The sequence below is a fragment of the Glycine soja genome, chromosome 11, assembly GCF_004193775.1.
Source record: "Glycine soja cultivar W05 chromosome 11, ASM419377v2, whole genome shotgun sequence".
Lineage (NCBI taxonomy): Eukaryota > Viridiplantae > Streptophyta > Magnoliopsida > Fabales > Fabaceae > Glycine > Glycine soja.
The window spans coordinates 36,969,042-36,980,939 of record NC_041012.1 but is presented as its reverse complement, the minus strand read 5'-3'; the positions used below and the strand labels follow the sequence as shown (position 1 = coordinate 36,980,939).

General features: G+C 29.8%; 1 protein-coding gene across 4 annotated transcripts; it reads right to left on the bottom strand.

Annotated features, from left to right (window-relative positions):
- Positions 1-2,929: 2,929 nt before the first annotated feature.
- Positions 2,930-5,632, bottom strand: LOC114373510 (E3 ubiquitin-protein ligase RMA1H1-like). 4 transcript variants are annotated; one of them, XM_028330988.1, is made up of 3 exons: positions 5,493-5,622; positions 4,967-5,058; positions 2,930-3,864 (listed from the first exon to the last, which is right to left on the bottom strand). In XM_028330988.1, the coding sequence occupies exon 3, from the start codon at positions 3,807-3,809 to the stop codon at positions 3,096-3,098; it is 714 nt and encodes a 237-aa protein (XP_028186789.1). In that variant the 5' UTR covers positions 3,810-3,864; positions 4,967-5,058; positions 5,493-5,622; the 3' UTR covers positions 2,930-3,095. The 4 variants fall into 4 exon arrangements, with proteins under 4 accessions (XP_028186789.1, XP_028186787.1, XP_028186786.1 ...); XM_028330986.1 differs by lacking the exon at positions 4,967-5,058 and having other exon boundaries at positions 2,930-3,865; positions 5,498-5,632; XM_028330985.1 differs by lacking the exon at positions 4,967-5,058.
- Positions 5,633-11,898: the final 6,266 nt, after the last annotated feature.

Genomic DNA, 11,898 nt, shown 5'->3' with positions numbered 1-11,898 from the left:
ACATAAGAGACACTTTAGGAAAAGGAAAATATAGAGATCAAACATGTTAGAGCTTATTTAGTAGGATAAGAATTTGTTGTTGGGAGATTTCTTATTATATTGTCAAATCCATTATTATCTTGTCCAATTGTAAAATATTATAATATAATTGATCATTTGATTTTGAGAAAGAAAAAAAAGATTATAGACATAATGTAAAAATAATTTTATATAGTTATTATTTAATTATAATTTATTATATATGATAAGTTTGTTGATTTTCATAATAATTATTTTAAAAATTATATAAATGATGATTTATAATTGGATGATCATAATATTATCCACCATCTAAAGAAAAAAATATATAAATATTATAAAGTTGATAATGTAATAAAAAGATAAAGATAAAAAAATGAAAAATATTAATAAAATATTTTAAATAAATAGTTGTTTATGTTTCATTCGCCTGTGAAGAATACCCATACAGTTATGCCATCAAGTTATTTTAGATCTATATATTCCTTTGAAAACCTATGATCCATTGCATATGTTGCACTTGTGTCATTTTCGTGGACAAACTCGTCTGTGTTACATTTAGTCCATCTCTAAGCGGAAGTTAAAGCCATGCATATGAATTGCACATGCTATTTTAGTAGAAAGTCCTCATTGGAAGATCCTACGTGAAACCCTTTTAGTGGAGATGGAGGTTGCTTTTCTAAACCCTCTTCCACAGGTTTTGGTTGTTTCTCAAGCAAGGAAGGAGAAGAGATCAAGTTATAAGCCATCCTTATAGAGAATCTTTCATCAAAGGTTAAAAGGCCACACAAATCTAGCATTCCCTAACGTGTCTCTCAGTGGGACAAATATAACTATAAGGGGTTATAACTTATAAGTGTTAAATCTCATTGACCATCATTATTAACAAACTCGACAACCAACTAATCCAATGGAATGTGAGGGGTTTGTTAAGGAAAATGTTAATGAACACCAAAAATCTATTCAACACTTAGAGGGAAATAATATAGGTATGAAGTATGATAGAGTTTATGATCTAATAGGAAAATAAAAATAAAAAAAGAAATATTAATAGGATGTTTAAAATAAATGATGATTCATCTATCATTACTCATTTGTTAAATAACATGTTCCATAAGAATAATGCTTAATCGTAACCAATTACCTTTCCAAAATCTCACTTGTCTATCATTGGCATTAAGCCACTGCTTACCTTTCTTTATCCAATGCAACTTATTTTGAATGACCCTTTACACTCCAAAAGCATGAGCTTTGGAGTGTATCAAGATTTGCCTGGCTCCTAAGAACTTTTACCCAAAAAGCATAAGCTTTTCTCTTTTCTGATTTTGCATTGGGAAGTAATACAAGATGAAAATGCATTTTCCTTATGCATTTGGGGGTATTCATTTCGAATATAAAATGAGAATGAGTTTTTGTTATGTATCGTTAAATAAAACAAGACGAAAATGTGTTTTCCTTTTGTATTAAAAGCTCACACCGAACACAAAATAGAAATACATTTTCGTCTTGTGTCTTCACCTGTGAAAAAGTGTTTTCATGAGAGGTGTTTTTGTAAGGAAAGAAAAAAAACTAAAACACGTAACATAGTTAGCGATAAAGGAGGTGCCACTAACAAAGCTCTCTAACATTTGATTTGAGTTCAAGGCCCATTTTAAACATCCAAACTAGCCCACGTTTCTTTTCACAAAAGTTGTAGATTTCTTTTCCTAATTATAATGAATATAAAAACCAAACATATAGCTCCGATTATGGTAAATGCAAAAAATGCGATCAAAATACCTCAAAGGTCAATTTAGCTCAATAACTAAAATTAGTGTGAAGGCCAACCAATTAATGGTAAAGAGTAGCTAATAAGGTAAATTAACTATTTATCATCAAAGAGTTAAACAAGTCACATGTTCAAATTTCCATCCGTCTTCTTAAAATGAGATATTATAAGTACTCGTTAAACCCAAAAACTTTCTCACCATATTTTAATCCTAACAAAAAAATATCAGACAAGAAGAAAGAGATAATAAAAAATGAGGGTTGTCGATAAGATATTTTGACCGTTTGTATATCCAAAAATTAAGACTCCAATGGAAAGAAGAAAAAAATTGTGCAAGGCATTACTAGTAAATGTCCCCTTGCCAGCTGAGCGAAGTGAACTTATTGGAACTTAAACATCCAAAATCCAAAATCCAAATGGACCACCACAACACAACCACTAGAAAGCTTAAAGCTGGACATAAAAAAATCTTTTCATCTTGTATTATTCTTGTAAAGTTGTTCTTATGCAGCTTTTTCCCCCAAAAAGCAGAACTTGTGACGTTTGTTGGTTTATAATTATGGACCCTGGACAACTCATTGCTTCAAGAGGCAAATCTTATCCATTACAAGTCCCATGCAATTATTTATTTCTTAGATTGGATCAACCTGCTATAATACTATAAGCATACTATTATACTGCAGGTACCTTATCCAAACAATTTCACCACTTATGAGTAAACCTTGTGAATGCTCGAACATTTTTTATTGTGTAAGAGTTGAAAAATCGTTCCTCCTCTTCCAAGCCCTTAATATTTTCGAAGGAAAAGTTTATAACTCAATCTAAGAGACCAAAGCTTTAGAAAACCGTTTGCAACTGCGATTTTAACAGCAACTACAAAGTTTTAAAAGTCTCCACGACCATGGGACATTTGATTTCTACAAATTAAACAGACCAATTGTCTAAGTCCATGTTCAATCATCTTAATTGGTCGGATTGATATGCTCTCTTCAAGCAACAAGAGCTCAAAATTTTGAACTAGGCAAGTGAAATTGTAATCATAAGTGGGTCTTACAGGTACCAAGTTTGTTTTTTTAAAACTGTAGCATGACATAGAATAGGGTCCAGTACAATACAACACAACATCTCGATAGTCATAAAGAGTGGCCATCTGAAAAATCGAGCTCAAATATATTATAGTAAATGATGAAGAACACCAGTTCTTTTACCCTACATACAATTGCTCAATCTATCTCATTCTCAAGCTAACACCCGTGTTTCTTTAAAATTATACAACAGGGCAATAGAGAATAATAATCCAATTTCTTGCTCAGAAAACGATTAGACACAGAAGGAAACAACAAAACAGAAAAATTGAAATTCTGTTCAATGATTTGTTTGCTTGCATCTCTTGCCTTCTCAACCTGGGACTATTATTACTTTCCCCCAGGTGATAAGAATTTGGGTGGGTGTATAAATTTTCCGAGTTCCCAAAGACTCTGGTATAAAACATCTCTCCAAACATCCCAAACACAAGGTGGGGGAACCCTGGTGCCAAAATGGTGGCACCAGGGTTCAGCATTTGTGATGATGATGCATCCTCTTCTTGGTATAAATGCTGATTTTGATAAGTGTTGCGATATGGAACACTTTGAGATGATGTTGCAATGAGCGATTGAGCACCCAAAGCAGGTGGTCTTGGTGGTATACAACTGCCTCTATAGGATGATGCCTTTCCATCATGGTCACTATGAGCTATGCCCTGGCCACGGCCATAGAGAGGAACCATTGTGGTGTGGCATATGTCATCTTTGCAAACAGGGCATTGTGGGTGCTCATCTGGTGCAAGAGAAGCACTTTGGACATGGAGCCACTTGTAGATGCAGGGCCAGCAGTATAGGTGGCCACAAAGGGTGACCACTGGTTCATGTGCAAAATCTAAGCAGATGTTGCAATCAAAACACCCATCCAAATTTTCTGTCACTGTCATGGGGCTGGGGATGGTTTTCAATTCCTGAGAAACATAGTGCTCCTCAAAGGCCATGAATTAATGTACCCTTCTTGGAATTTTTGGTTACCAGTCCTTGTCTAGCACTGATCTGAGTACACAAGAGATCGATTGATCCCCAAACCAATTTAATACACAGAATCAAAAGAAATTTCAAGGTTCATTATGTTCTTATAATGCTTGATTGGAAATGCAGTAAAACAAGATAAATTAGGACATTTTGATTTTTGGATCTCACTGCCAATTTAAACACAAAAACAAAATATTCAATATATATATTCACTTTTTCTTTTATCTTTTTTTATATAAATTTTTTTCTTTTTTTTCATTTTTCATTACATCACTTATAATATTTAATAATTTCCCCCTCTCTTTTCATCTCTCTCTACATTTTCAAGGATGTAAGTTTATCACTCTCTAAGTTCATAGCTACTCACTTCTACCTTCATTATCTTTTCATTTCTCTCTTTCTTTTCTATCAAAATACTTGTTAAAATTCTCCTCTCTTTTTTGTCTCTCTGTCCACCCCAAATTCCAAATCCAGCTCAAAATAGGTGGACGTTAATTAGCACTCAAGAAACAAAGAACAGGACATTAAATTAAAGTATAAATAAATTGGGAGTCCACCATTCCAGTTGCCTGATAAAGCAAGAAAAGGCAAACCACAAACAGAGCATAGAGAGCACCATATGACTTCAATTATTAAGAATTAGTCACTCCCGAAATCTAATGCAATTAATTATCCATAATAAACGGTATAAAACCAGATCCAAAATGAGTTATCTCCACCTCAATCTCAATCCATGACCGAGTACCAAATAAAACCCAATAATAAAAAAGCATAATAGCAAATCCCATACATGCTGTAATTTGTATGTTTGGATTAAAGTTGGAAACCCTGAAAATTACTATTATTTCTAAGGCAATAAATTTTTGCTTCCCATTTTATGCATTGGAATTCGCAAATATATTTTTGTAATTTTAAATATAAAAAATATCCTATTCTGTAAAAAAAAAATCCTATATAAAAACAATAACAATAATATTGATCCGTTAGCAAAAATTACTTTTTGTCAGTTAACAATAATATTGATCCGTTAACAATAATAAAATCAAGCATGCTCATGGAGTCATAGGCATCCAGAGAAAGAAAGAGAGTAAAAAGGATCACACCCAAAAAAAAAATCATATACTTATATATCATTTCATCTCTGTGTATGGCAGGGCAGGTCAGTGTCATGACTCCGTAGACAATCAGAGTTAGGTGAAACATCAATCCCTAAACCTAAAACGTTCGCATCATCAGCATCCATATTAAATAATAAATAACGTTTCAAAAACCCTAGTATAGTAGTAATGATATTGCTGGAACTAGGAACCAAGAGTACTGAAGAAGAATTGAAGAAACCCAGCGAGAGAAATCGCATTGCGATCCATGTAAACAACAATAATAAATAAATAAAATAAAAACAGATCCAACAAATTGGGAAACTGCTCAAAATCCAGAAAAATTGGCACGTAATAATACATAAGATTGATTATTCCCATGCATTTGTTAGCAAGGAACCAACATTTCAATGTTAAGGAGATATAAGATTGGTGATGTTAAGAAAAAAAAAGAAAGAAAGAAAGATCAATTCGATTCTTGATATTAATAGATTAATAAAAAATATTTTAATATTAAATGTAAAATTGTATAAGAGATCTAAAAAGACATACCGAGAGAGAGAGAGAGGAAACGCAGATAAAAGAAGGTTGTAGGCTTTCTACTGAGAGAGAGAGAAGAGGAAAGAGAAGCGATCAGTGGGTTTATTATGAAGGGAGAATTGATGTAGAGCGCGTGTTTCGTTTCAGCCTTGGTTGTTTATATAGTTTTTGTTTTTTACCCACAGTTTCAGCAAAATAAATAGTGTTAACATCGTAAATAGGTGACCTATTATGACCTAATAATTTTTTTTTCTTACTGTAAAAAATTAGTTCTTTTTTTCAAAGAATTATACTACTTCCTTTCTGCTTATGGAAGATTTAATTATCTAATTAATTAATATTAAATAAAGTGGTTAATTTAATTAATAATAATAAATTTATCTTAAAATTATTGAATTTTTTAAAATTATTTTTATAATTAATACTCTTATTTTTTTTTTCTACTTGTTTGTTTCTCTCTTTTCTTTCAATCAAATATATTTCTAGTCTAAAAATAATTAATATAAGAGCATTATATATTGGATCTTATAAAAATAACAAGCATCATTTTAAATTTACATCTTATAAATAAGAACAAAAAGAGTATAATTTTGTAAATTTTGTTTCTAAATAATTTTTTGATTCCAATAAAATAAGAATTTTTTTAATAACACTATTTATCAATAAAAATTATATGAGAAGTCAATATGGACAACTAATGCTATTATTTGACAGCAAATACCAATTGAGGTATGTGTCTAAATTAATTTTCTTTATATGTTTATGCTAAAGCATATATTCTTATTTTTAAAACATGAAAATTAATTGGTTAACATCAAATAAGGAATACCATTAAAAAATATTGATTAACTAACTTAAAAATATTTCAGCTTAACCTAACCAGTAATTTTGAGTTTAAATTATATATATATAAAAGTTTTTTTAATAAATAAGTATTTATAAGTGTGTTAAATTTATGAAAGAATTTTTTTATCGCACGTAATAATCTCGACTCAATCAATTAATCATGATTATTTCCGATCAAGAATGTTTGTTTTATATTATTATTATTATTATTAAAACTCTGTCTTCGCGCTCTTTGGCAACCCAAAAGTAACCATGGACCATCTTAGTTGCTAAAGGGGAAAAAAGCAAACAAAGACAACAAACACAATATCCTCGAAGAAAAGACAAATTAAGTAGGATAAAATAAATAAGATACGTGTATCCATAGTTTTATTTGAAATCCTAATTACAGTAAGTGTACCTATTATTTTCTATCAGGGGTGGAAATGAGTCGAGCAGCTTGTCGAGAGTCTTCGGCTCGGTCTATGTAAGATTCGGCTTGGCTTGACTTGTTTACTATAAAGGTAAGTTCAAGCTTTTTAAAAAGTCTTTTTAGATCAAAAGGTCAAGCTCAAACCATAAAAAAAAACTTGTTAAACTTGACAAGCCGGCTTGTTTAATATTAATAATAATAAAAATAACTTTATTTCATCAAATCTTATCTTTATCAAATCTTATATTTTATTTCGTTTATGGACTTGGACTTAAAATAAATTTGTAAACTTTGGGACTGAGGATCTATATAACAGCACCAAGGTTTTAGTTTAGGGAGTTTTTTTTCGAAGAGGAGAATAATTCTAGTATTTTAGAATTTCAGTTTTTATTACTGTTCATGCACACTGTTCACGTAGAATAAAATTCATTTTCTGCAAATCATCTCTAATCCATACATTTTTTAATATTATGTTCTTTTTATTTTCTTTTGATTTACTTTATGCTTTAACGGACTTGAATTCAATATGATCTTGTTTATCAATTATTTTTGGATTTGTACATTACTTATACGAAATTTTATAAGTTTCTTTTTTTAATTAGTATTTTACTAGGTTTTAAAATAATTAATTAATCAAAGACATCTTTAAGCAGACTTTTAAATAGGCTTGTGACCCAAGGCAGACTTTTATATAAGTCGAGCCGAGCCTTAAAAAAAAAACCTATGACTAGTAATGAGCCAAGCTCAAGGCTTACGTATTCAACTTAGGCCGAGCTCAAGCCTAATAAAGTAAAACTTGGTTTGACTTTACTCATTTTCACTCCAACTTTCTATGTATAGCAAGATTTATATTGACTCACAAGTGATAATAAGTTTTGTTGTTAAAGAGCAATGCTATATCGTGCCAAATATCACTCTACGAATTTCATACAAAAAACGTGCCTACCAATAATTGTCGAAATATGTAAATTAAAGAACATAAGAAAAAGGAAAAGTGATAATAAGTTTTTGTTGTTAAAGAGCAATGCTATATCGTGCCAAATATCACTCTACGAATTTCATACAAAAAATGTGCCTACAAATAATTGTCAAAATATATAAATTAAAGAACATAAAAAAAGGAAAAGTTTGATGGAAATTACATCAAGAGTGTGTTTAGACCAGAAAATTTAAAATTTTGAAAAATTTTAAATTTTAAGAATTTCAAATAAATTCTTTTATTTTCAAAATTTTGTGTTTGGATTAAAAAAATAAAATTATGAGGGTGAAAGAGAATGAAGGCAGAGAAAAGAAAATATATGATCGGTGTGTTTCCAAAGAGAAGAATATTGATGCGACATGGCCCAAGCCCTCCACGTCGATGAACACTTCCGCCATGCGATTGGCATTGACGGTTTCCCTGACTGGCGGCTACAGTTCTACGTGTTCCCCTACGTCCGCACCAATCAACACTTCACGAGCTCAGATGATGTTTCTTGAAGAAAATGATCATCGACGTGAGGAAAGAGTTGCGAGTTCAAAAATGAGATTTCAGAAACTTTTAGGTAAAAAAAAAATGAAGGTTATAAAGAAAATACGTAAACATTTTGGAAGGTTTTTCTATCAAAAAAAGAATTTCAACTTTTCACCTTTTAGAAGAAATTAAAATTTCATATTTTTAGTTGTTTTAAAATTTTGTTTTAAAATTCTAAAAATTTAAATTTTTCATAAAAAAAATCCAAACAATGAATTTTAAATTAAAGAAATTAAAATTCTCTGATAAATTATTTTTTTCAATTAAAATTCTCTATCCAAACACAATCTTAAAAATAATTAAGTAGGATAAGTCAATAAATAAGATACGTGTATCCATAGTTTTATTTAAAATATTTATTGCCGTAAGTGTACCTATTATTTTCTATAGCAAGACAAACATTATCATTAGCAACCATAATACCATGACCTAACCTTAGTGTTGAGAAGGTAATTAAAGAAAACTTTGATGAAAGTATAAATTGAATTGAAACTTGATTTTCTCACTCTAGGATGTGAAACTCATACTTAAGTCCCAAGACAAAGTCAACTTAAATTTTAATGTCAACAAAATATTAAAAAAATTCGACTCAAGTGCTTTAGAATTTAGAACATAATATATTGTGCGAACATGTAAAATTATATTTTTTTTAATGTCTAAAAATCAATTACAATGACACCTCTAACTTTTGCATTCTTGTTACAATGTTCCCCTTTAACTTTTGCATTCTTGTTACAATGGTCCCCTTGTGTTCTAATCGACATTAACTTCGTTTAGTCAAGTGATTTGTAATTATTTTCCAAAGCACCTTGATTTCCACAACTACAGATGCACCCCTATATTTTATACATATTATGTATGCATCTCTAGTGATTTAGATATGGATTGTTAATCTGCATTACCATTGTTTCTGAAAATAACAACTTGACATCACAAATTTTCACAAATCACCAACAAATTTGAGCTCAAACCATGAAATTTTTCATCTTATATTTTGGGTCAAAGAAACTCATCTCCTTCCCTACCAAATTGTTCTCTTCCTCTAGTTTTTCTTCACTTCCTCACCCCCAACCAGACGTTCCTAAAAGTCAAAGTTCCAACCAAAACAAATACCAATTGAGGTTTATAAAACATGTTTAAACACCAAATGTTAGATATGTGTACATTGGTTGCCCTACAACTTGAATCAGCAGGCACCCCTGATGCATGGAAGTCCTTTCTAGCTGTTATCCAGGTTCCTAAACCCCAAATGCAAAAACATCACTGGAGATATCTGAGGTTCAACCAAACTCATGTTGATGCACTGCAACTCAGATCGGGGGTTTCAGATATCTCAATTGATAATTTAGATCTGAAACAATAAAGGGATATTGTGTGTAATGTTTGAAAAATACACAGGTGCACTTGTAATATGTATAAAATATAGGAGGTGCGTATGTAATTGTGTAATCATATGGAATGTTTCACGTTTCAACTTTTAAAACTAAACTTATTGTTGCTATATACCAGAAAGGGGTGGCAAAGAAATATTTTCAAAAGGAGGGAGTACTTGTATAATTCAAATAAAACATGGTGGTGTTACTACAATTTGCTCTTTTATATATGAATTATTTCATTAATTAACCTATTTTTATAATATAAAACTATTTTTCCTTCATTTTTCAAACCTATTTTTTTATGACTTTGTACCTTATTCTGGTATAAGAAATCTTATGCAATATCTTTTGCATGCAATTTTTTCTTGTGAACTTTTTATGCATATTTTTTATTTTATTTTTATTCTCATACAAATTTGTTTGATGTAAAAAAATGCATAACATTTCTTCAGATTTTTAAAAAAAAATCAAGTTTTTTTAATTTAATATATAGCAAGCATGAATATATATATATATATAAGTAATGAAAAAAGAGAAATCTAAAAGAGTGTTCTGAATAAAAAATATTTTAATATTATAAAAGATAATTATTTAAAAAGTTATTAAATGCCTAAAAACATCAATAAAAATTATATTTAATTTATACATTTTAATTTTAATTATATGGACCCTTAAAAAGAAATCAAATTCCACCACTACTCAGTACTGAATGCTAACATTGACAGAATTTAGTTGGTTCTCTTTATTGGACCTTCAAGTCAAACTCAATAAATTATCATAGTTCTCTTTAGCATGACAACAACACACGAATTTCCTTATCAAACGACAACAACAACATTGTAACGTCAAGTCCAATTTCGTCCCATATAGATGAAACCTCTAGCTTGTTTGATTCTCTCTATGAACCTCATAACTTCCAAATTAACAATCAAACTTACCCTGCACATTGCACAAGAACAAATACTAAAAGGCTCTATCTGAATTTTAAATTAAAGCTAAAGACAGCCCATATCTATATAAAGAGAACAAATCCCTCAAAAACCGTCTAAAAGCAGCACTCTTCTGATTTATCTATAGTAATTCCACAGAAAATACTCAACCCTATACTCTCATCAATTGCTACTATTCAAAATTCATATGAGTATGTGGTGTACAAGTTAAATGAACTTTTACTTGAATTTATTTTTTTTATAAGTAATTTATAATATTAGCCTAATTTTTAATTTATTGGGGTTAATTTTTTTTTTTGTGTATGTCTGAATTATATTGGGGTTAGTCGACCGATTTCTTTAAACAAATATTCTTTTAAGCAGACTGTTTGTTTAAGAAAGCATGGTTATATATGCTAATGTAATACTACTATGATACCATGCTGTATTCACTTTATCACCCTCCCTAATTTTGAATTTTTGACCAAGCCAACTTCCATGCTGCAAAAGTGCAATGCTGTGTAAACAACCACGTGTCCCACCGCCTAGCATCACCTTATCCTTTTGGTCGTTTAACTTTATTTTGTGACTGTTTATTTTTAAGTTACGAACCATATTCATTTTGAATTGTTGAATAATTGAGATATGTGTCTAAATTAATTTTCTTTATATATTTATGCTAAAGCATATATTTTTATTTTTAAAACATGAGAATTAATTGGTTAACATCAAAACAAATAAGGACTACCATTAAAAAAATATTTCAGCTTAACGTAATTTCGAGTTTAAATTACATATATATATATATATATATATATATATATATATATGTAAGTTTTTTTTAATAAATAAGTATATATAAGTGTGTTAAATATATGAAAGAAAATTTTTATCGCACCTAATAATCTTAATCTTATTCGACTCAATCAATTAATCATGATGATCTCTGATCAAGAATGTTTGTTTTCTATTATTATTATTATTATTATTATTATTATTATTATTATTATTATTATTATTAAAACTCTGTCTTCGCGCTCTTTGGCAACCCAAAAGTAACCATGGACCATCTTAGAGGCTAAAGGGGAAAAAAACAAACAAAGACAACAAACAATTTCCTCGAAGAAAAGAAAAATTAAGTAGGACAAGTCAATAATAAGATACGTGTATCCATAGTTTATATGAAATATTTATTACCGTAAGTGTACCTATTATTTTTTATAGCAAGATTTATTATATTGACTCACAAGTGATAATAAGTTTTGTTGTTAAAGAGCAATGCTATATCGTACCAAATATCACTCTACGAATTTCATACAAAAAACGTGGCTACAAATAATTG

What these genes read in the sequence shown, in the direction of transcription:
- LOC114373510 (XM_028330986.1), bottom strand. Translation starts at nt 3,809, where the DNA reads ATGGCCTTTGAGGAGCACTATGTTTCTCAGGAATTGAAAACCATCCCC.